This window comes from Larus michahellis, chromosome 2, assembly GCF_964199755.1.
Source record: "Larus michahellis chromosome 2, bLarMic1.1, whole genome shotgun sequence".
Taxonomy (NCBI): domain Eukaryota; kingdom Metazoa; phylum Chordata; class Aves; order Charadriiformes; family Laridae; genus Larus; species Larus michahellis.
The window spans coordinates 80,179,870-80,202,021 of record NC_133897.1 but is presented as its reverse complement, the minus strand read 5'-3'; the positions used below and the strand labels follow the sequence as shown (position 1 = coordinate 80,202,021).

The 22,152-nt window shown below is 40.8% G+C and overlaps 1 protein-coding gene across 4 annotated transcripts in view; it reads left to right on the top strand.

Moving 5' to 3' along the window:
- Nucleotides 1-14,239, top strand: part of RELCH (RAB11 binding and LisH domain, coiled-coil and HEAT repeat containing) — an 85,378-nt gene extending 71,139 nt beyond the window's left edge. For 3 of the 4 annotated variants that reach the window (XM_074576117.1, XM_074576116.1, XM_074576119.1), the window contains 4 exons: nt 536-652; nt 1,062-1,150; nt 5,920-5,990; nt 12,423-14,239. In XM_074576117.1, coding sequence (XP_074432218.1) covers nt 536-652; nt 1,062-1,150; nt 5,920-5,990; nt 12,423-12,543 — 398 coding nt within the window. In that variant the 3' untranslated portion in view covers nt 12,544-14,239. The remainder of the gene's footprint in view (nt 1-535; nt 653-1,061; nt 1,151-5,919; nt 5,991-12,422) is intronic. The other variant, XR_012585630.1, reaches the window with a different exon arrangement.
- Nucleotides 14,240-22,152: the final 7,913 nt, after the last annotated feature.

Genomic DNA, 22,152 nt, shown 5'->3' with positions numbered 1-22,152 from the left:
AAACAGCTTTGTTTCATGGCCCTGAAACGTAAAGCACATAGAAGAGCAAATTTGATTGTTAGACTGCCTTAAAGATACTTGAAATCAAAGCACAAGGAGGTGTAGTGCCTCCCAACTGCAGGCATCTAGTTTAGCAGGCTAAACTCACGGGATAGGCTTCCTCTGCAGTCAGTGAAGGTTTCTCATGACATGCATATCTCTGTCACTAGGTTATCAGCTGTATTTGGAAAATAGAAGCATATTTTGAATGGCTTTAGCAGCAAAATATTTTCTGTAAACTGTTAGTATTTCAAAGGTACTCTGAGGGTACCTCTTTATTTTGGTTGGTGTTACCACAGTTTTATTTCAAGTTTGAGTTGATCACTTAAATTTATAAAGGCAGTCCCATCAAAAGCCATTATTTGCAGTTCTTATTCCACACTGATGTGTGATGCTTCAGATGCCTGCGATTGCCACTTAGCAACTGTTCAATGCTAACTAAGCAAGTCTACGGAAAACAATTTCAAAATAGTTATTCCAACGTTTACTTTTACAGTTGTTATTCCACACTTACACAAGTTAGCCTTGGTCAACAACCAGCAGTCTGTGGATTCTAAGAGACTGGATATCGCTACACACCTGTTTGAAGCCTACAGTGCTCTTTCCTGTTGTTGTATCCTTTTTGTATGGGAGGTTTAGCAGTTAATTCGCGGGGGGCGGAGGAGATTAATACTTGAAAAATAACTAAGTTTGTCTTTGAATGTGTGATGTAAAATATGATCTGCTCGGTATAAGAGTAAGTTTTCACAGAAGGTGGAACTGATAGGTACTTTAAATAACACAAAACCAAACCCCTTGATCTTAACCACTAACTTGAAAAAAAAATATGAAAAGAATGCTGTGGGTGTCTGAAATATATGAAGGTAAATATACTTAGGACCTCTTTTCTGTTTTTTTTATTAGTCCTTGAAGTGGCAAATGCTTTTCTGTTTTCTTGGGGTTTGCTGCTGTAGTTTGTTCCTGTGTTCAGTAGAATAAAATTATACAATTTCAGAACACAACCTTAACAACCTGGTTTTTAGTTATTTCAGAGGATTTAATGGTCAATCACTTTTTACCGGGACTTAAGTGTTTACGAATTGACATGGAACATCTCTCGCCAGAGCATGAGGTGAGCAGCTATGTTTACTGAGTATGAGATGCAGGTGGCAGCAAAAGTTGAAATGTTAATGGTACTAAAAGCTAAAAGTTAAGGAGACCTATTCATAAGAAGTATCATAGCATTGAGGGGTTTTTTTGATAAGGAGTAGGTCACATGATTTAAAAACAGTAAAATAATTTAAAAGGAATTTCTAAGCCAAGTACATCTGTGGAGTCATATTCAACTGTCAGAAATGCACGCAGAAACACAGATCTCTGCAGAGTGAAGAAAAAAGAAATGTTTTTACCATCTGTTTTTTCATCAAAGCAAGGATATACTAAAATCAGTGGTCATTATATGTCCAAGGAAATGCAGATGAAAATGGTGGAGCACAGGAAAGAAATGGCAGGCATGCTCAGGAAAGAGGATGAGGAGAGTATAGTGCTGAAATAAATGGGATGCTCTTCATATCTGGAGTACTGTGTCCAATCCTGGTCTCCTCGGTGTAACAGAGGCAGGGACATACTGGAGAGAGTCCAGCAAAGGGCCACAAAGATGATGAAGGCACTGGAGCATCTCTCTTACAAGGAGAGGCTGAGAGAGCTGGGGCTGTTCAGCTGGAGAAGAGCAGGCTTGGGGGGAATCTCATCAATTTGTATAAATACCTGGAGGGAGGGTGGGAAGAAGATGGATCCAGGCTCTTCTCAGTGGTGCCCAGGGACAGGCCCAGAGGCAGTGGGCACAAACTGAAACACAGGAGGCTGCTGTCTGAACATCAAGAAACACCTTTTTCACTGAGGGTGAACAAGCACTGGCACGGGTTGCCTACGGAGGCTCTAGGGTCTCCATCCGTCGAGATGTTCAAAAGCTGCTTGGAGATGGTCCTGGGCAATTGGCTGTAGGTGGCCCTGCTTGAGCAGGAGGATTAGACCAGATGGCATTCAGAGGTTCCTTCCAGCCTCAACCATTCTGTGATTCAGTGAAATGCAAAAAGCAGATCACAATAAGCAGACAGGATAACACGGGAACTAACAAGATCTTCTCTCATAGAAGGAGATAACAGAAAGTAGCAAGAGAAGAGTTAGGAGGAGAAGCTGACTTAAGAAACATGAAAAATTTGGCTGTATGTCTGTGCGCTTTTTTCTAAATATTTGATGAACACTAATAGAGACCGAAACACATAGATATTAAGTCAGTAGCAGAAAACAGGAGACTTGATTTAGTTGCATGTTGTGAAAATCTTGACAGTATGAACGCTTCAAGTGATGGAGGAAAAGATTTAATCAAAATGTAAAAAGGAATGCGTTTCCGGTTTTTGAAGGTTAATACTGCACTTCAGGAATTACTTTATACTTGAGAAAACTAATTACTTTTCCTTATGATTGCAAAAGTGACATAATTAATATGACTCTAGGAGTTCTAAGTTCTTATACTTGGTAACAAAGTTGCTTCTTCCAGTTAAATTTTTGGTTTAGTAGCCTATAGTCTCATTCTTTTATTTTCTCTATATTATTTATGATACGTGGAACTGGAGGTGAATTAATTTGAGGAACTTTCAGACCTAAAAAGGAAAGAATCTGACTTCAGAGGGCCGAGTCAGAAGGCATGGTAGGCACCTGAGCATCAGTCAAAGGCGACAGAATTGCAGTTCCTTACCCCCAGGCAGCACTGGGGGAGGTCTGGTATTGATGATGCTCTGTATTTAGAGAGCGCTGGGAAATGTATTGTCTTTTGGGAAGTCTAAGAATACATCTAACAGCTGCGGTAGGCAAAAGTTTGGTTTAGTTTAGTTTTCTTGGTTCTGTCACGTTAACTGATGGGTAACTGATACAAATACTAGTACTTCATTTTTGTACAGTAGTTAGTGCAACTTCTAAGGTTTAAGAGCATAGTCCGTTCAAAAGATGCCCTGAATTAGAACGAAAGAGCTTATTTGGTTGAGTTTGAGTCTTGTAGCCAGAGAAGGAACTGAAGGCTTAAATTGGCTTAAAAATAAGTAAATGAATAAGTAAAGACAGCTCTCAATCCCCCTTTACCATGTGCTACCTCACTGTGATTGATTGGCTTCAGGCACGATGCCAAGTGCTTTATTTTTACCCAGAGGGAAACATAAAATTCAAAATATTTACTCCTGCTCCAGTGGGTTAGAAAACTCACTACAGCTTTTACTGTAGGAATGGAAATCTGGTGCTTAATCAGTTCCTTGCTATAACAGGATATTTGTAGGCGCTATGATCGAGACCTCTGAGACCCAGTTAGTTCTAGTGTCTGTCTTTCAAGCCTTGTGTCTTAGAAGTACGTTCTCTGAAGTAAATGTGATTTACTGTTTCAAATAACTAGACATTTGCATAAACAGAATTAACCCTTTTGTAATTATTCTGGTCACTGTGGTGTTATTCACGATTCAAATGGCATATAAGTTACAAAAACATATTTTCTCATTCACAGAGCCTTAGATCTTGTGGCTCAAAACATCAGTACAGAGTTTATGCTCATCTTGGAAACGTAACATTTGCAGAATTGGCTTGTGATCCTGTCAGGCAGTGTTTTCCGTTTATCCCTCATACTTGCTTTCCTTTCATTCATATAAACAACAGTCCAAGTTGGGCATTTAAGCCAGACCCTCTCATCTTTAAAATAAACATTTCACCTCGTGCAAACATTTCAGATATTTTGCCAGCATCTCTGTAATTCCGTGCCAAGTCCCTTCTTTCCCTTCTCTACTTGTCCTCTTTTTCTTTTCAAAAATAATTGGATTTTGAGTTGCATGATCGTGAGATATAATCAGTACTGGATAAAAATACTTAGTCCATCAGCAGTATTGCTTATAATGCTTAAACACGTTATGTCTCTTAAATTTCTCTAAATGTAGAGTTAAATCTCTAAAATAACTCTCTTGAAGGAGGTGTAAATGATTCCATAGTCAGTCCTATAACAAAACAAAGAGAACCTAGAAGAATAAGTGTGATCAGCATGTGCAAGTATCATAATGTAAAATTGCCATGTGATACTATATTTATGTTTCCTCTGTTCACCCTGAACTTTAAGTCAAATTAATTTGGGGAAGAGGGAAGAATTACTCCACTTCTTCTGAGAATTATGCAGCCTTCCCGGAAGGAGTTGTGCAATGGATGAGGGCTCCGTCCCAGCATTCAAATGATTTCTGGGTCCTTGCTGAATTTATTCTCCCCCTTGATCGAGACTTCATATCGTTGATATTTGGAACACCTAGATTCAGATAGCTGTACAAAAATGTAGAAGTGCTCCACTGTAAAGGTAGAAATGCTAAATAACAAAAATTACAGCTGCTGTGCTTATAAATTCCATTTTTCTTCTGATACAGGAAGAAAAGCTTGCTTTTTCACTGGAATTCTGAATGCGTTTCTCTTGTACCTCTGTCCTCTTGAGTTTAAGTACTTGCATAATATTTATGCAATTGAAGGACAGCAAACTTAGCAATAAGAGCTGTAGTCCTGTTAGACTCGTATGCAGGATTGAATGCTGCTTTCTGAAATAGTCAAGAGTGTATGGCATCTGCTACCTAAACAGTTTCAAATGTCGAAGGAATACTTTTGGAGAAATAGAGTGAACAGTGGCACAGATTTGCAGACCGGGCCACATCTTACCAGTATAATAAATGGTTTCAAAGGATATCTTGTGCTGCAGCTGTCTAATAGGGATTTGAAAGAAATCAGCTTTTTAATGTATATAAATACATTTTAAAATAGTTATCATTTGGTAGTAACTGTTAGTCACTGAGATTTCATGATGAGTCACATATTTTAGAGATTGAAATTAGGTTTTTTCCCTTTATTGCCTATATTCAGGTTTTGGTAAGACACTACTAATTTCAGTTGCTTGTAGCTTTGAGATTTTAAGTTTAGTGTCACAAGGAAAGTGCTTGAGCGGTGTGCTGTGAGCTGTGAGCAGAGAAAGGTTCTGTTTATGTAGTGGGTACGTGTATATGTGTGTGTATATATATATGTTTATAGTCTCACATTCTGCATTGCAACTGTTTTGCCTAAGTGTTTCAAATGCTTTTGTCTTAATGTGTTAAAACAGTACTGTTGTGGGTAGGGTAGGGAGTTTTATACCTGTCCAATGAATAGTGTGATCTCTTTCAAAACCTGCTATTGGGAAACATTCCTTCGTTTTTCATATGCTGGAGAAATGTAAAATATCAGCCTGGGGGTGTTTTTAGTCTCAAATATTCTGCAGAAACCTTTAATACTGTAATTGCTTAAGTAAAGAAAAAAAAGCCTTGATTCATAGCATGTTTGCTTTAGCACTTCCTTGCCATTAAGATGTTGTCTCAGGATGCCATCGCACTTTTTTTTCTTTTCTTTCTTTGCTTTTTCTTTCGTATGTAATGTTGGGAAAGATACAGATTTTAAAAGGTACTTGAAAACTCTCTAAAAGAAAATAGAGGGAAGATGAATGTGTGTCAAAGGTAATTGCTAATAAATAAAAGTATTGTTTGAAAAAAGGAAGATAAGGAGGTGTGTCACAGAAGTGAGTTTTCTTTAGCTCTATTTTAAAAAGCCGGGGAAGCAGGAAGGAGTCTTGAACTCGTGTAACTATTTCAAAAACACTTTCTTCCTTAAAGTATTTTGAATGGTTTTGTTGTTTCTAGCCACAAGGCATTATCAGATATTTGGAATTTAAATGCACTTGAAAAACAACAGAGAAACTTTTTAAACAGTTCTGCTAATGTCAGAATTAGTTGTGGAGTAGATTTTGTACAAAGACTTAATGTAAAAGAAAAAAAGTCATCTATATCTCTTCCTGATGTGTCTTAGGTTATTTTAAGCTCCATGATAAAAGAGTGTGAACAGAAAGTGGAAAACAAGACCGTCCAAGAACCACAGGGGTAAGATTTCTACGTCTGACTTTTTTTTCTGTACCTCCAGAGTAATGTTCTGCTTAGTGTATTCCGTAATGGTGTCTGGGGTTTGTGACCAGAAATCCTGCACTGACACATTCCATGTTTGAAAGCAGATTTTAGGAAATTTGTTTAATTCACTTTGTGGTTGTTTCTGTCTCCAGTGTAAAACAACAGGACAACACATTTTTATTTGTATCATAGCAATGAAATTCTTTTTTCCCATGTTACTTTCTTCTTAATTTTTTTTATCCCTTTAAAGCAGTAATTGAATTTCTGTCCTGAATCTGAGAAAGCAGGGAGTGCTTGGCCTAAGTGCTTAGAGCAACACATGTGGCACACATCTTGCAATTCTCGTTCATGGGTATGGCCTGCAGGCTGAAGGAATTGTTCTGGTCGTGACAAGGACCTGCTCCAGACTGCTGCCTTGGCTTGCATGTGACTAGTACACAGGAGAACAGAACAGTTTCTCCAGTGTATAAACTGACCTACCTGCATGACTGTGCTGTTCAGTAAATATCTTGGCTTTGGGTAAATGCCAACTATGTTGCTTCCGTAAAACATCCATTCTACAAATGCACCGTAAACCCAGCTCTCCAGTGAGGTATCAGGTCTCAGTTTGCCTTGTGGTAGAGGTGGTATCATATGTGTGTGTGTCTCTCTGGATAACAAAAGAAGCTAACACCCACAAGTTTGGAAAGCTCAGTGTCATTATGATGAGGAGTATGTGGTTTTTTGCTTGCTTGTTCCCTGGAATGGCATATCAGCAGGTAACTTTTCATGGATTATAATATAATTTAACAAATCCTTAGCAGTGTTGCTAGGAAGATTTCAAGAAGAAGCAGTAGGTATCTGAGAAAGAGAATCTGTCCTCGGTCTTGATACTTTGCCGTGGGAATCAAGGTGATTACTGAAACTTATGTCATGCTTACATATCTGTAACAAATCGGTAGAAATTACCTCTTGAAAGAGCTCAGGCAAAATCCTGGAAGCAACCAGTAGATTGAGAATGACTGAAGTAGGACAGGTGTACAAGAACTGAAGAGGTGTGGCGTGGAAAAAGAGCCAGTCTCTCATGCACCAAATAAAATATCGCAGGCTTTACATGTGGTAAATGGCCTGTTTACTGGTGTAGTTGATAATGAATGGGGTGTAGTTGATAATGAATGGAGTGTAGTAAGAACTGAATCCATTTGAGATATGAGCATCAGGTCAACTCTTAAAGGTGTACTAGAAATGAACTTCAGACTTTAGAATTGAAATAATTTTAGGACTAAAAATGTCGAAGTTCTACAAGAAATCACAATCCATAGTGTATCTGTTCTGGTAAGATAGTTGGTTCTGTCTCGTCATGTAGAAGCCCTGTTGAAGGGAGAAGAAATAGAAAAGTCTTTAAGATATGAAGAATGCAATGTCGGTCACCTTCTTTCCTCTCTCCTGTTCATGTGGCAATATTATGGAGTAGGGACTGGACTGACTATGTGTGTTCCAGTTGAGTGGCTATTTTCATGATGAAATAGGTATTTCTTTGACATACTAGTTATTCACAGAATAAGAACTAGGTTTATTTGACTTAATCACACCATAGGCATATTCCTTGCTTGCAACATGGATAACCGGTCAGTCAGGAAACAAAAAATGCATTCATTCATCCTGTTGTGTTTTCCTGGGCTTCACTGTTACTTCCTCAAGCTTTGTACTTTTGCCCTTATCCTTTCTGCCCTCTCTTAAACGGCGCTTTCTGGCATGCGTACCTGTGTGACCGCATACCCTGAATGCCCGTCCCCTTCCTGTATCCTTCAGATTCCTCAGCAGCTGTGTATTTGCTTCTTATTTTTAAAGAAAGGCGAATGCTTAGCTTGCCTTCAGCTATATTAAAGGTTGACACTTAAACCAGCCGTTTCCTCAGAAAACAACCTACCAATACTGATTCTTGACAAGATAGAAACTTGCTAGTTGACCCGTAAGACTCATTCTACTTCTTGCAAGTAAGCATTCGTTTTATCAAGGTCTTCCCTGTACTATGTACCTTACGTAGTAGGTACCCAATGTGTAACTGTGATAAGGCAGAAACAACAGCCAGACTCTGTGCCGATCTGATGCTGAGCAATTGCTGTAGACTCTCCCCAACCAACCTGTGCAAGGGCATCCCTCCACATAAGCAATGGCTTAATATTTTGACTAACAAGTTGGTTCATTAGAATCAGTTGCATACATGGGCGTCTGCTATTTTGCAAATATTTCCCCTGCCTGGGTTTTATGGACTCTTTTTCTTAAATCTACAGACTAACTGATATTCTTTTTTCATTTTAATTCTTTGTTCAATAAAAAAAGCCACACCTTCAGACTTTGACTATGTAAAGAAAAAAATAAAAGCAGTGTATGTATCTAAATATAAGAGAAGACTTTTATGTCTGATAAACTTTTTTTGAAGTAAATTAATTTATCACTTCTTGAGCAACTTCCTGAAATACTTCTCGGGCAAATGTATTCTGAAAGAACAGAGCAAATGTACACTATATCAAACTGGTATCTTTAAAGAACACCATTAATCTCAACCTAAAGTGTTTTTTTAATTATTATTTTACCTGTTTTAACTGAACTGTGAAACCTAAGGTTATGAAAAAAATTCCTTGGCTGAGCTCTTTGGATGGACAGGATTTTTAATTTATTTTTTTAAATGTGTGCTTTTGCCTCTCTCAAATGTTTTAACCAATTTAGTTCATCAAAGCTGTTCTCTGTGTGGATAGAGTTTGAGTGATCAACTTTTATTTCATGTAGGGTTTAGACTTACCTTGCTTTAGCTTATATCAGTGCAAACACGTTAACCTAAATGTAAGAGGTCTGTATTACTTGAAATCCCTCTTATGAACATATTTTGAAATCACAGTTAGTCCTATTAAGCCATTGCAGAAGCAGATAAATGCAAACATGATACAACATCCAGTGTATTTTCTTTTAGAATGCCACTGCTGAAAACTGTAAGGTTTGAAAAGGATAAGTCTTCACAATGTGTTGCTTCATTCTTTAATTAGCCTTCCCCTTTGTACTCAAAATCAGGCTATGGTTGCAATCTCTTACTGTACAAATTAACATGAAATATTTTACCACTGAAGTAATGACCTTTTCGTATACATGAATATCTCCTTTTTCTTGTGAAGCCCTTGCCATTTTCAGTTCCTAATTTCAGTGTTAAATATATATTTGATGAAGGATTTAAATGCAACTAGGAGATAAATTCCTGGTTTTTGTTAACAACATGAGAATGAATGCACGTAAATAAAACTGGATCCAAAAGCAATCATAAGATGCTCTTGGTTATCTTGTTTTTGCCCCTTACTGTTAGAAAAGGTTGGTCAAATAATATGGGGTCACAAAATTACTTTTTAAAAAAAAAACAAAACAAAACTAAACTTTTGTCTTTTAAAATATTGGATAGCCACTTTTGTTAAACATTTTCTTTAGCACTTAACAAGGTATTTCAATCATGGGTAACAACTTGTGTTACAAACTCATTTTTATAAAATGTCCTGTATGAATGTTTGTTTTGGCCTAAAGCTTCCCCATAAAACAGGCAGAATTCTGTGTAGCATGACACTGGTCAAAAATGCGATGTTTACACATTATTTTTGTTTGTGGGTTGGTTTTTGTTTTGTGTTTTGCATAATGAGTAAACACAAGGACTCTTCTACAGGACTGCTTGTTTTAAACAAGATAGATTATTGTCCTGTTGGGTTCTCTGATTACTTTTTAAAGTCATGAGACTCAAATTATTTGATTTCATACTGCTTTTATTATTATGTTTAAGTGTTCAATTTGTATAGTGATAGAAGTACTTTTTGGGCATATTTAAACTTTTAAGTATGTTGAGTGTTTTGGATTATCTTTCTATTTACAGTAACATAATATTAGAAAACATAAACTTCTAGACACTCCAGTTCTCAATTTTTAATTTTTAACATCAGATGGCTGATATCCCCCAAAACTGTTTTGAAAGTTAATTGAACATTTCCTGGTTTTCCTTAAGTTTATTCAGGATCATTACAATCCTGACAGCACAAATTGCTTAAAATTACAGATTCGTCACCAGTTGGTAGGCTTTATTTTCCGAAGTGAGCAATTTTATTTTCTTGATGTTGTTAATGCTTGGAATTTCCCAAATCACTTTCCCTAGTTAGACACAACTCGAGGATACATCATAGGCTGGAATAGCTTCTTGTCATTAGCCAGCTGACAGCGAGAATAAACTGTTATTTAGATATTTTATATGTCCATGCTTTATCGTGAAAATGAGGGAAATTGCACAAGAAATCCATTTTACAGTAGCACTAAGTTACCTGCTAAGTTTTATCAACTGCAAACGTGCGATTCCTTCATTGACTGGAGATGTTTATCAAGCCAAAGATATCTGGCTATATGATTGTGCCTGAAAGAAATATTTCACTTTGAAAGTTTGTAAATCATACAGCTATATATCTTCATCACTGGCTGCTAAATAGCATAAAAAGATTACTGTTTTTTAAATAAAATGTCAATTTTAATCAGATGTTGCCTAAAAAGAGATACAAACCGAGAACACTTGTCAGAATTTTAAACTTTACTAAAAATTCAGACATCATACGTTAGATAAAATGATGCTTAAGCACTATTAGATAACGGGGAACTTTACAGAGCTTTCAGAAAATCTTAACCAATGTTAAGATTTAAAATGAGACGATTGATTTGAATAACCTGTTCCATTAATAGATGTACTGAAAAAAATACCTGAGAGTATGCTTTGTGGTACTTTTAGCTATGTTATTTGAGGCATACCTAAGGCCCTTGCAAGGATCTAGGTCCATTGATTACGCACTGTGGAAACACAGAAGGCAGGGCATCACTTCAGCTTAAAAAGTAGAAGAGATAAGGGGTACGTTTGAGGGGATACAGTTATAATACCATTAAGCTATCTGTAAAACCACAGTACAGCTTTAGTGAGAAGCTTCCCTTTTGTTTTTTCAAGTACTCTGTTTAAAAAAGAACCAGCATTCGGTACCGCTAAGCACCTTTTTCTGTGGTATGAAATGGGGAAAAAAAAATACTGAGTGCATCCCTGCTACCTTTGAAGAAATCATGCAAATTCTGTTGAAGGAATTTGGAGTTAACTTCAACTTGAGCTGCCTTGATGCAAAAGTGTCTAACAGAACTGGTTTTAACCTTGCAGACTGAAAAGTCAGTTCCTGGAAGCTGGCCTGTGCCAGTAAGACAGATCTTGTGATCTTGGGTATAATTTTGAAACGCAGAGTCCACGCTGAGCACACAAGGGAGAATTTTACTGGTAACGTTTTGTAAAATTGGCCCCTGTCTAATGTTGAAAAATGTTTGCCATTTTAACTACAAATATATAGGAAGTATGGAATATTTCTTAATATTCCTGCTATCATAGATTTGCCTTGTTGCACTCTATCTTGAGACAGATTGCTAAACAGTTACATATTTTTGAAGTTGAGCTCACTGATATGTTGTTAAGTAAAAAAAAAAAAAATAATCAGTTAATCTCACAGCATTGGTATAGTATCTTAACATGTTGTTCAAAGTTGTAGCATCTTTTTAAGTTCAGCATTGATCGCGTTGCTCCTTCTAGTCCAGTTTATGGGAAAATTGTGGACTCTCCATTGTCTTGTCTAGTACGTATGAAGTAGGAACTCTCAAGCAAAGGCAGCAGGAATCGCATTCACAACACCCAGGAGGAGAAAGCTCTTTACCCAGCAAGGGGGTAGACCCAGTAGGACTCAGTGCCCCGGGGTGAGATTTACGAGAAATTAAAAGGGGATCGAAGGAAAGCTGAAAAAGTAACGTAAAATAACAATTCATTGGGAGTTACTAGATTGACAGTCCACGCTAATTTTAAACTCTGCTCAGGTGGAAATATTTGGAAAATAAGAGAGTTGGAAATTAAGGAGAGGGGCCAGTGTTTTGTACTTACCTTGCTTTTACTCCTCCCTGTGTGTCTGCCGATGGCCACTGTCGGAGGCAGGACACTTGGGCTAGATAGATTCTTGGTCTGAACTAGTACTGTTGTTCTTATATTAAATAAGGTTGACATTTTCAGCGAGAAGGTAAAGCTGATCTTTCACAGAGATATTTGTCACAGGTGCAATTGCCAAATAGCTAACAAATGCTAATTTGGTGACTTCCGAAAAGTAGAGTGCACAAAAACATTTTAAAATTCTTGCAAGGACTGTGAGGACATGATAATCATTTTAACAGCGTGTATTTGGCCTTGGTGGGAATGGTTTTTCAATTCTTCTCAACGGACTCGTCTTTTTTGATGTTGAAACTTCTAAAATGCAAAGACAATTCAGTTGCTTATTAAATAACAGCCCAGCCTTCTTTTTTCTTTGTATTCTTCTGTCACTAAATTTTTTTTTACTTTCCTAGCTCCATGTCGATTGCGGCGAGCCTTGTGAGTGAAGATACAAAGACCAAGTTTTTGAACAAAATGGGCCAGCTGACTACATCGGGTGCAATGTTGGCGAATGTGTTTCAGAGGAAGAAGTAAGACGGGAAAAGGAACTCCCAGCTAACACTAAGATGGACCTCACAGAGACTGGTTCCTGTACTTGAAGTACTTGCCTTTTAATTTCTTCTGTCTTATGTTCTTGTAGTATAATTTTATTCTAACCTCCAAAGATATTTGCACTGCTTTTGAATATCGCTGTGTATCTGTTAATTTTGGGTTAACTGTGGTTGATATAAAACTGAAATCATAGTCTGTACCAAGTCCCTGTTCTGTGTTTTTGTCTTTCCAGCATAATTTTTTTTATATAGTGGAAGGTTTGGTTTTTTTTTTATTTTCTGACAGGATATCAGCAAATATCTGTATTATACATGGAGCTATTATGACGGTACTTAAAATAATGTAAATTTGAAGTCATTGTCATGAAGTAATAAAAGTGGAGATTACTTATGTATTTAAATTATGAGAGAGTAATGCAGATTTTTTTATTATGTTTCTAAAAAGAAGAGGAAGAGCCACCAGCATTTGTCTGTGCTTCTAGGGTTGTTTTTGTAAGTATTGTGCATCCTGAATCCAGAGGAATCGCAGTATCTAATGTATGAGGCTGCTTGCGCTGCATCAGTCTGCAGGGAATGCTCATGTTTCAGATGCTTTATGCTGACATTGTAAATGCTGTACAAAGTCCTTCAGATAAAATTCTCCCATCTGTTGTGGTTTTTTGAGGGATGTTTTCTTTTGTTGGGGTTTTTGTTTTATTTTAAAGCACTTTAACAACCAGTCTACGCATCCAGAGGCACATCCACTAAGTACAAGAAAAACATAATAAATTAATAAATGTTAATAAAAGTATAAGCTACTACACAGGGTCCAAGGACAGTTCTACAGGCAGAGGGAACTTAGGCAGGAGAAAGCGCTTTCACCTTGCGCTCAGTGTGCAGTTCTGTGTACTGTGAAAGTGAAAATTAAGGTATTTTGTTGTTTAGATTGAATCTCAGTTCAAATTTAATTTCAGAGTATTTGAAATTCTGTTACGAGAGTTTGACATGCAGTTTCTTAAAGATGTTAAGTAGACTGCATACACACTTTATAAAAAATTACAAGGAGTCTCTTCAGCAGCTATCAAACGCTTTCGTTAGCAAGGAGGCATTAACAATTAAGTCCTTTTATTCTTATGCAGCACTTTTTTTTTTTTTTCTTCTCCCCCCCCCCCCCCCCCCCCCTCCTTCTTTATGTCAATGTAAGCTTCTGAAAGTAAGCTCAAGTGCATGCATGAACTGGTATGAAGTATCAAAGTATAAAAGCTCAGGCATTCTCTGACACGGTACCATTCAGTTGGAAGTGCTAACATCTTTGAGGACACGGGAAGCAAAAGGAGTGAGGGAAGAAAAGTATTTGCTTCTGAAACAGAGCGTGGGTGGAGGGGCACTGCAGGTATTGCCCTTAGACGGAAATGATGCAGATAATTTGAGACTTCTAACTGCTTCGTATCTGTGCCTGTTGGCTCTGCGCATACGGTTGCCTGCCACGTGTGTGTTGTGACGGGGCCTGCACTGTCCCTTTACACTGCACTGAAACGTTTTCCTCGAGGTTACACACAGCTCCATGCCTTCGCGTTGCTTGTTACCATGAAACTATACTTTTAGCAGACTGACTGTGAAATGGAGACATTCCTGAGGAATGGGAAGTGGTGACGTTCCTCTCTATTGTTCTGTTGTCAATAAAAAGTTTTGTATACCTGCCTTGTCTTGTTACTTCTAGTCTTCTCTGAAAAAAAGATTATCAAATCAAGCCAGCTGTTACGGGAGAGATGTCTAATGCACAGAAATTCTTTAGCCTTAACTTTTTGTTTTACATAGCAGGTGGCTGACTGAACTTGCTAAATTTCCCATCTCGCTGTGCCTGTTTCACTCTGGCTACTAGTCCTGTGGCTTTATTGCCATTTTTATGCAGGGTCTTTTCCTCTCCTGTGCCACACTTTTTTTCCTTTTTTTTCTATGTCTGTTCCAGTAGTTGCGAGGCCAGAGATAGCTCTGTATAGTCATGAGACCAAAATGACATCTTTATGGTTAAACTCCCACTTTTCAGGCGGCTGCCCTGCTCTGAAGGCAGCCTCTGAGCGTGGCTCCGAGCCCACACTGAACTTCAGCCAGGGTTTGGAAACCTGCTGAGCAGCACAAGGCAAAAACCGGTGACAGCAACTTAACTGTGGGTGATTGTGGGATGAGACTCGAGTTTGTTAGCATAAATGTAGCATCTTTGCCCAGCTAGGACTGGTTTCTCCAGCCCCTTGCGAAGTTTAGCTTTTGCTAGTCAGCATTTTACTTCATACTGGTTGATCCAAGGAGGAATTTGAGTGAGAATCCCAGGAACACCAGCTCCCCCCTCACGCCAACTACTGAGGTGAAAAAAAATCTGTGTAGGCAACACACATTATGCAGGTTGTCTTTAGGAGTTTTGTCTCCTAAATTGCAGGTCTCTGTTAGTGTATGTTGGTTGCAGGAGTTTTTTTAAAATGTTTATTAGTTTGACAAATGTTCAAGAAGATGGCAAGAAGTTGTTCTATGTGGTTTGTTTTTTCTTTTTCCTCCTAGCTATGGCACTGTAGCATTCAGGAGTGGGAAAGAAAATCAAGAAATCTTTAAAGAAAAGAATTACCAGAATATTTTAAATTAATTTTTTTTCCCTCCTGTTGTTATACAAAACAAGTTCAGTAAACCTTTTGGGAGAAAATGCCTCATTATAAGAAGACAACTGGCTGTCCAGCGTGGAAAGCAATTAATCTCCAAAGGGTTATCGTCAGTTGCTTATGATTTTTCCAAAATAAGGATTCTGTTTAAAAAAAAAAATAAAAAACAAACAAAACAACCCCAAATGCTGGCTTTATTAGCTCTGCCTGAACTTCTACAACTTGTTGGCTTTAAGTAGGGGATATGTTGAAGGTCTCATGCTGCCCCTAGTGAAGTTTCAGAATCTCAGTATTTCTTTAAGGGATTGACTCTTGTGCTTTTAAGCGAAGATGGTCAGTGGGCTGAAGGTACGTGGCTGCCTGAATGAGCGTTCATGATCTAAATATATTTTCTGTAGATTAAACATAAGGCTGACTGATACTAGGTATATATTTTGTTCTGAAAGAGATTCTTTTCTAAAATGGTCGATGGGGCAAATTACTCTTTTTTTCTGTCTTCTAATCAAGGTGAAGAAAGGGAGCTCTTTAAGAAAAACTGCACATTCTTCCGTCAGTCTCTTCCGTGCCCCTTTCGCACTGAGGAAAAAATGCTGCTATTGCTGTATGTAAAAGTACGTTCTGGTTAGGAGAAGTAAAAGCAGTTTTTGAATGGATTAGCGGCTAGAGAAAATGAGGAAGCTGATGTCTGCAAATTAAAACGTTAAGATTGAAAGCTATAAATTATCCATGAGAAAGATCTGTTGTGAAGAGCAAGCAGGAGTTTTTGTAATATATCGTGGGAATTCATTGCTGTATACGGATGATGATACAAAATGGTGCAGAAAAAGCAGAAGTGTGAAATATTTCTCTTCTCTGTGTTGTGACAGTGTTAATGGCATTTTTCTGTTCCAGGAATAAGCAGCTCTACGTTTTAGTGCAGTTTCTAAAGGTGGGTATCCCGCATTCAAAACGTTTTAAGTAATTTCCCATGTGAAACTTCCTGATGTTGGTATTTAAGTAAACCATAAAGTCACAGCAAAGCGTCATGAGGTAGAAAATCATTAATGTGGTGATAGAACAAGCTCATTGGCGTGGCATTGATCCGAGGTAGAATCTTGGAGTTTCTTGGATCAGACGTAAATGCTGATGAGTTGCAGGATTGCCGTATGCTGCCAGGCAACAAGACTTCAGGGAAGCTGGGTTGGTGGTTCACTGAGTGTGTTCGGCTAACATTTTTAGCAAACGCATTCAGATTTGTACCTAATTTGTCTTAGACTACAAAATCGGTAAAGGAAGGCATAGAGGAGGGCTGTCGTTGAATAAGTAGGCTAATCAAGTCCTGGATTTTCGTACTGTATACTGATAGATCATGTGTTAACTAATCTGGATGAGTAACCTTGAATGAATAATGATTTTCCAGAGAAGCTGTTTCTAAAATCTTCCGCCTTTAGGTTTAATGCTGGTCAGGTTTCGCACTTGCAGGTACGCTGTAAGAAAAGATGCTTTTGTGTAGTTTGTAACAGACAGGCGTGTCAGCGGTAAACAGCCGCTGTATCTTTGGAGGCATCTGTGCTACATGGCTGAGCTTGAACTTCCATCACGCTTCCAATGTAGCGAAAGGCTTCCTTGGGCTGAAAATTTCTAGTTCCCAGAGGCTTCGAGCATGAGCAGTTCCATGGCAGAAGTCGGTGACTTGAAAAGGTGACTCAGACATTGGCGTACACGACTAACGCCAGGACAGTGGTCTGTCTGGTTCCTTTCCCAGCACCAGTCTGCGCCTCACGGTGTCCCAAAATTATTTTGATTGTGGGCTTGTGCCGCTGCTTTTTGCCCTGCGCTTTAATGGAGATTTTTCCCATTCCCCAAAAGCCGAGAAACTTCTTCAGCTTTGGTCGCAGCTGAGGTGGAGGCAGTGTGATGCTGGAGCCCTCCTAAAGTTAACATGTGCCCTGTAGGATCCTACGTGTCCTTCTGCCAGGCCTGTTACACTTTCCCTTTAAATATGCTGGGAATGGGGAAGAAGCAGCTGTAGTGTTTAATAGGCAATAAGGTGTCATTTAGATTTGATCCTTTGCTGAGGGCTGAATGCGCTCTCTTGATCCAAGTATGAGTCATCTCAATATTCAGGTGAGTTTTCAAAGAAGTTCGGGATCGTTAAGCGTGCTGTCGCATAAAACGGCAGGGTGACTCTGTGGGTGATGGGGTGCTGCGTGGCGGCTCAAAGGACTTGCGGTCTCGGTCCTCTTGCCGAGGGGTTGGTGGGTGTTTGCCAGCCGTGGAAACTCGTCTCCAGGCAGGACGGAGCAAGCTCCCCAGGTCATGCCGGTGTTGTTCTTGGCCTAAGGGTGAATATATATAATATATATATATATAATATATATATATATAACTTAAGTCTTGGACATCATCAGGTTGGTATCTCTTCTAAGCACGAACAAGCATTCAAAGTTAAAAATTCACCACGACTTTGTATTTCCTTCCAGAAGCCTGTAGGCATTGTTATTGCCACAGTGTTTGGTGATAACCTATCAGTGCAGTGTGTGCTTGCACGTACTTCAAATATTTGACACATTAGTGGTGGCTGGTCGCGAGCGGTTCTTTTTTTCTTTTGAATGCTGCAAACTTTGGGTTTTGGGCAGGCATTCAGCTCTGGTACATTTTTGTGGGGTTGTAAAAAGGTGTGTTGTGTAAACCACAGCTGTGTGACTAAAGAGCTTTGTTATAGTTGCTCTGTCATGAAAAATATTTTTGCGTTTGAAAATCTCGAGGAGATTGGGCAATAGTTTGCTACAGAAACTTGCATTTTGCAGGAAGAAAACAGTTTCAAGTTGATGGCATGGTTTTGTGTATGGTTTTTTTTTTAGGTAGATAATAAAATTTTTTTTTTTATGGATTAATTTTAATACCTAGAGACCTCAACTAAAATTAGAGCCCTCTGTGCTAAAAGCGTGCAGATGTTTTACTACCTTTTTTTTTTTCTCCTTAGCTCAGTGTAGAAGGCTCCATATACTGGCTGATCCAGTAGGGCCCTCTCCCTGTGGAGGGTGATGGGGCAGCTGGAGGCAGCCTTTCTCCCTGGCCCCCCACCGGACTCTGTGCACGGGTTGCTGATGCCCCATGAGCCGCACTGTGACCCACCTGCCCCCCAGGGCACCCCCCTCATCCAGAGGGCTCTTTCCTTGAGCTCTAACTTTGCAGGTGCGCTGGGTTTCTTGTTCGCCTGCTGGGAGACAGGTGCTTGTATTTACAAAGGCCGTATTTAGTTCAGAGCCCGAAACCCCAACCAACCTTTACAACGTCTTGTAGAAGAAAAACATTGATCTTGATCCAACAAAACCCTTCATCTCATCCCCCCTCCCTCGACAGGATGCGAGAGGCAGGGGAATGGAAGCACCTCCACGGCCTTTCTGCCTGGTGTGAAAAGGCATCCTGGGGCGCAACCATGTGCCTTTCGGTTTTGCTTCTCCACACAGGTTTCCTTCGCCCTGTTTCGAAGACCCGGGTTTGACACGTAGGCACCGAGCTCTTTCTCCCGGGGAAATGGGGCATCACGAGGGGCTGGGGCCCTTGCGCAGGTAGGGGGCAGGGGCGTTCGGCAGCATGGGTAAGGTGAAGGAGTAGCGGGGGGTGTGAACGTGAGCCTACAGGTGCTGCTCAGATGCCCAGTCGACTGGTGTTTCCACCGAACCATCCCTTATCTTTGCTTTTCAGGTCGAAAGTTTTGGAAAGAAGGGAGTCAAATTCAGTGATTTGCCTGGGAATTAGTCACTGTTTATCCAAGCTCCTAGAAAAGGGGCGTTCTTACCCTGATGCTGAGGTGGTTTTATTTTCAGACGGTTACAAAACTTGCAGTATTACACTGAATGCTGCAGTTCTTTTAAAATATTACTTAGTATGTACTTTCCACTTTTCTCTTTCTAGGAAGGAGGTAAGGAGAGATCCGTATTGACCGCAGACCTGCTTAAGCGGTCAGCCACGTTCGCCGTTTGTTTTCCATGGCAGCCTTCACCAGGGAAGGGATCCTGATGTTACCCAGGGGAGTATTTTGATTCTGTCACACATCTAAGGCTGCACGTGGTTTTCCATCTCTCTTCTCTAGAAAGAGCATCCCGAAGGCCAGTCCGGCTCAGGTGGGCATGCCACAGTGGTGAGCAGAAACAGGAGGCACCCGAACGCCACTGTAAGTTTGAAACTTTCAGATTTCAAGCATTTTTATTTTTTTTCCAAAATAGGTGTTTTTTGCAAAGATAGCAGAAAACCTAGTGTTCTGTAATAGAAAAAAATCAATCTTTCCTATAAAAGAAAAAGCTGACAAGCCAGTTTTGGTGTAAATCTTTAGTTTTTACTTGTACTACGTAGTACTACATAGGATGATACACACAATAAATGTAAGAGCATTGACGGCACTTTCTCCTATACATTCCCTAGTTCGTATTTTCGAGCATTCACATTTAAGTTTCTAACTATCTACTGCAATACGTAATTAAGTCTATAAAGCACCCAGTAGTGGCTTCTGCGGGTTATGGCTCAGAAACATAAAATTTAACTCGGAGGACAATGTCTGAGCTTTCAAAAAGAGGCTGTTTTCACATAGTGCTAGAAAACGAGAGACATTTCAGCCTGAACAAGAAATACTTCAGGCGGGATCAGGGGTGAGAATGCAAAAGCAATGGAGCTTACGTGCGATACTGAACTGTCTGGAGCTCCTGTGAGCTGAACGGGGCTTGGCGTTACTCAGTGCCCTCCAGGCCTTTACTCAACACCTTCAGAGCGAGCCGATAACACGTCTAACTGCTCATGACAGTGCGAGTTTGCTCCTGTAAATCTGTGGTTAGAACGAGCAGCTGGTAAATAAACACAGCCCTATAGCCTTGCTATTGTGCTAAATGTGAAAAGGGGAACAGACTTCACAGGCTGTTCTGTTTAAAAAGAAACATTTCCTTGTACCTTAAATGTGAATGTTTTAAAACACCCCAGCCGGCACAGGGCTGCGAGTTTTTGGCGATGTGTGGATGTGACTCTGGCAGAAGGATCTCCACCTGGTGCTGCTCTGCCATCCCGTCAGGCTCCCTCCAGGACCGATGGGAACAGCACTGCTGCCAGCAGCCGGGCACGTACCTTACCCACGCCTCACACCTCAAAGCCCCCCTGAAGTCAGCTTTGCACATGTTGCCTACCCTGGCAAGCTGGGTGCCACGAACTTCCTTCCCAACCCTCACCCCCAACTCAATTTCTGTTGGGTACTAGAGCTGCAGCCTGTCCAGCCCAAGTGTGGTGAGACCCTGACTCCTCTGGCAGGTCAATGGGGCTCTGATGCTGCAATTACAAGCTCTATGGCTTGCTAAAACCCATCAGCATGTCCCTTGCCTGAGCTCTTCTTGAGGTGAATGGGCAGCAGAACCAGCCGCTGGCCCTAAGCCGGGCACATCATGCAGTGTCCTTTTGCCCCACAGCCAGTTGGGGAGCACCAAACCCATGGAGGGGCCACCAGCGCCCCAACAGCCATGTTGCGTTGGAGACCGGGAAGGAGAATGTGGGCACTGAGATCTGATCGGGCAGGGCCCAACACTTGCAGAGGACATTGAAGGTGTTAAGGTTTGAAAAGAACTTTAGGAAGATTAGAAAGGTCTGGCTTTATGGCCCCTGGACACTATGTAGAGGTGAAGTGAAGACCGTAGCTTTGTTTTGCCACGCAGGCAGGCCCTTCACATTAGCCACAGGAGAGAAACTCGGCAGCCGTTTCTGTCCCGAGTGCTCCCTGGCTCTGAGGATCGCTCCTCTGAGCAGAAATCAGACCACGGCAGGACAGGTAAAGGATTTTAATTTTTTTTTATATCCTCTTCATCTTGTGTGTTTGCATTTATTGATTTATTTGAAAACGTAGAGCAACTTATATAAATAACTTTTTTTTTTTTCCTGGTCAAGGGTTAAATCTAAATACACAAGTGAAAGAACAACTTCCTTATTTGCTCAAGTCAGAAGCACGCTCCCAGCTTATTTCACAGCAGTGCACGGAGGCAGGGAAGGTGTAACGACACGGTCGGCTCTGCCAGATCCTCAGCCCCCATAAATCTGTCCTGGACCCCTTTTCCCCCTGCAATGGAGGATCCCTGTTCCCTTTGCGAGGCGCGGAGCATTGTGGGCTGTGCCCGGGTCTGAACGGCAGCCCACCAGCCGCAGTTCGTCTTTTGCGGGGCAGTGGGGTTGCTGCTGGGTTGGTGGTGATGGCCATGAGTCTCTTTTGGGGGTCAAGAGGCTGCTTTGCACTGTCCCAAGCTGGGCCGCAGGGTCTGACCCCCTGCATGGCCGTGGGGTGTTTTAGGAGAGAACCTGAAGCATGTCTTCGGCTTTTCTTTCCCCTGGCAGGCATCCCACCCCCCAGCTCCCACCGTCAGCCCAAGCAAAGTCCTTGGGGGGCCTCGGGCTGTGCCAAAACATTGAGGCCGGCACCCACAGGGCCATCGCACGGGATCGGGGACGGGATGGGGCAGGAGGCTTTCCCCAGTGCCGGGACAAGTGCCGGCAGGAGGGCGGTTGGGCCAGGGCAGATCAGAGTGAGGTGGGAGGCCACCCGAGGCATGGACGAGACCCGAGATGTCCTCTGACAGCGTAAGGCAATATCCAGCGGTGGTGAGGAGAAGGTGGCGATTACGGGGCAGACGCGGGGCGAGGGATGGCGCCAGGGAAGAGGAGGGCTGGGAAGGGAGGGCACAGAGGGTGGGAGGCAGGTGGATGGATGGCCCTGCTGAGAAGGACCGGGAAAGCAAGTCCCCATCGGCAGGAGGAGGGACGTGGGCATGGTGACTAAACTTCTTGTAAAAGGGGGTGGAGAAAGGAAAGGGAGGGACAAGAAGAGGGGAAAAAAAAAAAAACCTGCATGTCAAGTCTGAGGAAATGCTGTGGGAACTACAGCCAGGCGCCTTTTTTTTTTTCTTTTTTTTTTTTTTTTTTCTGTCTTCTTCTTCTTCTCTCTTCTCCCCTCGTGT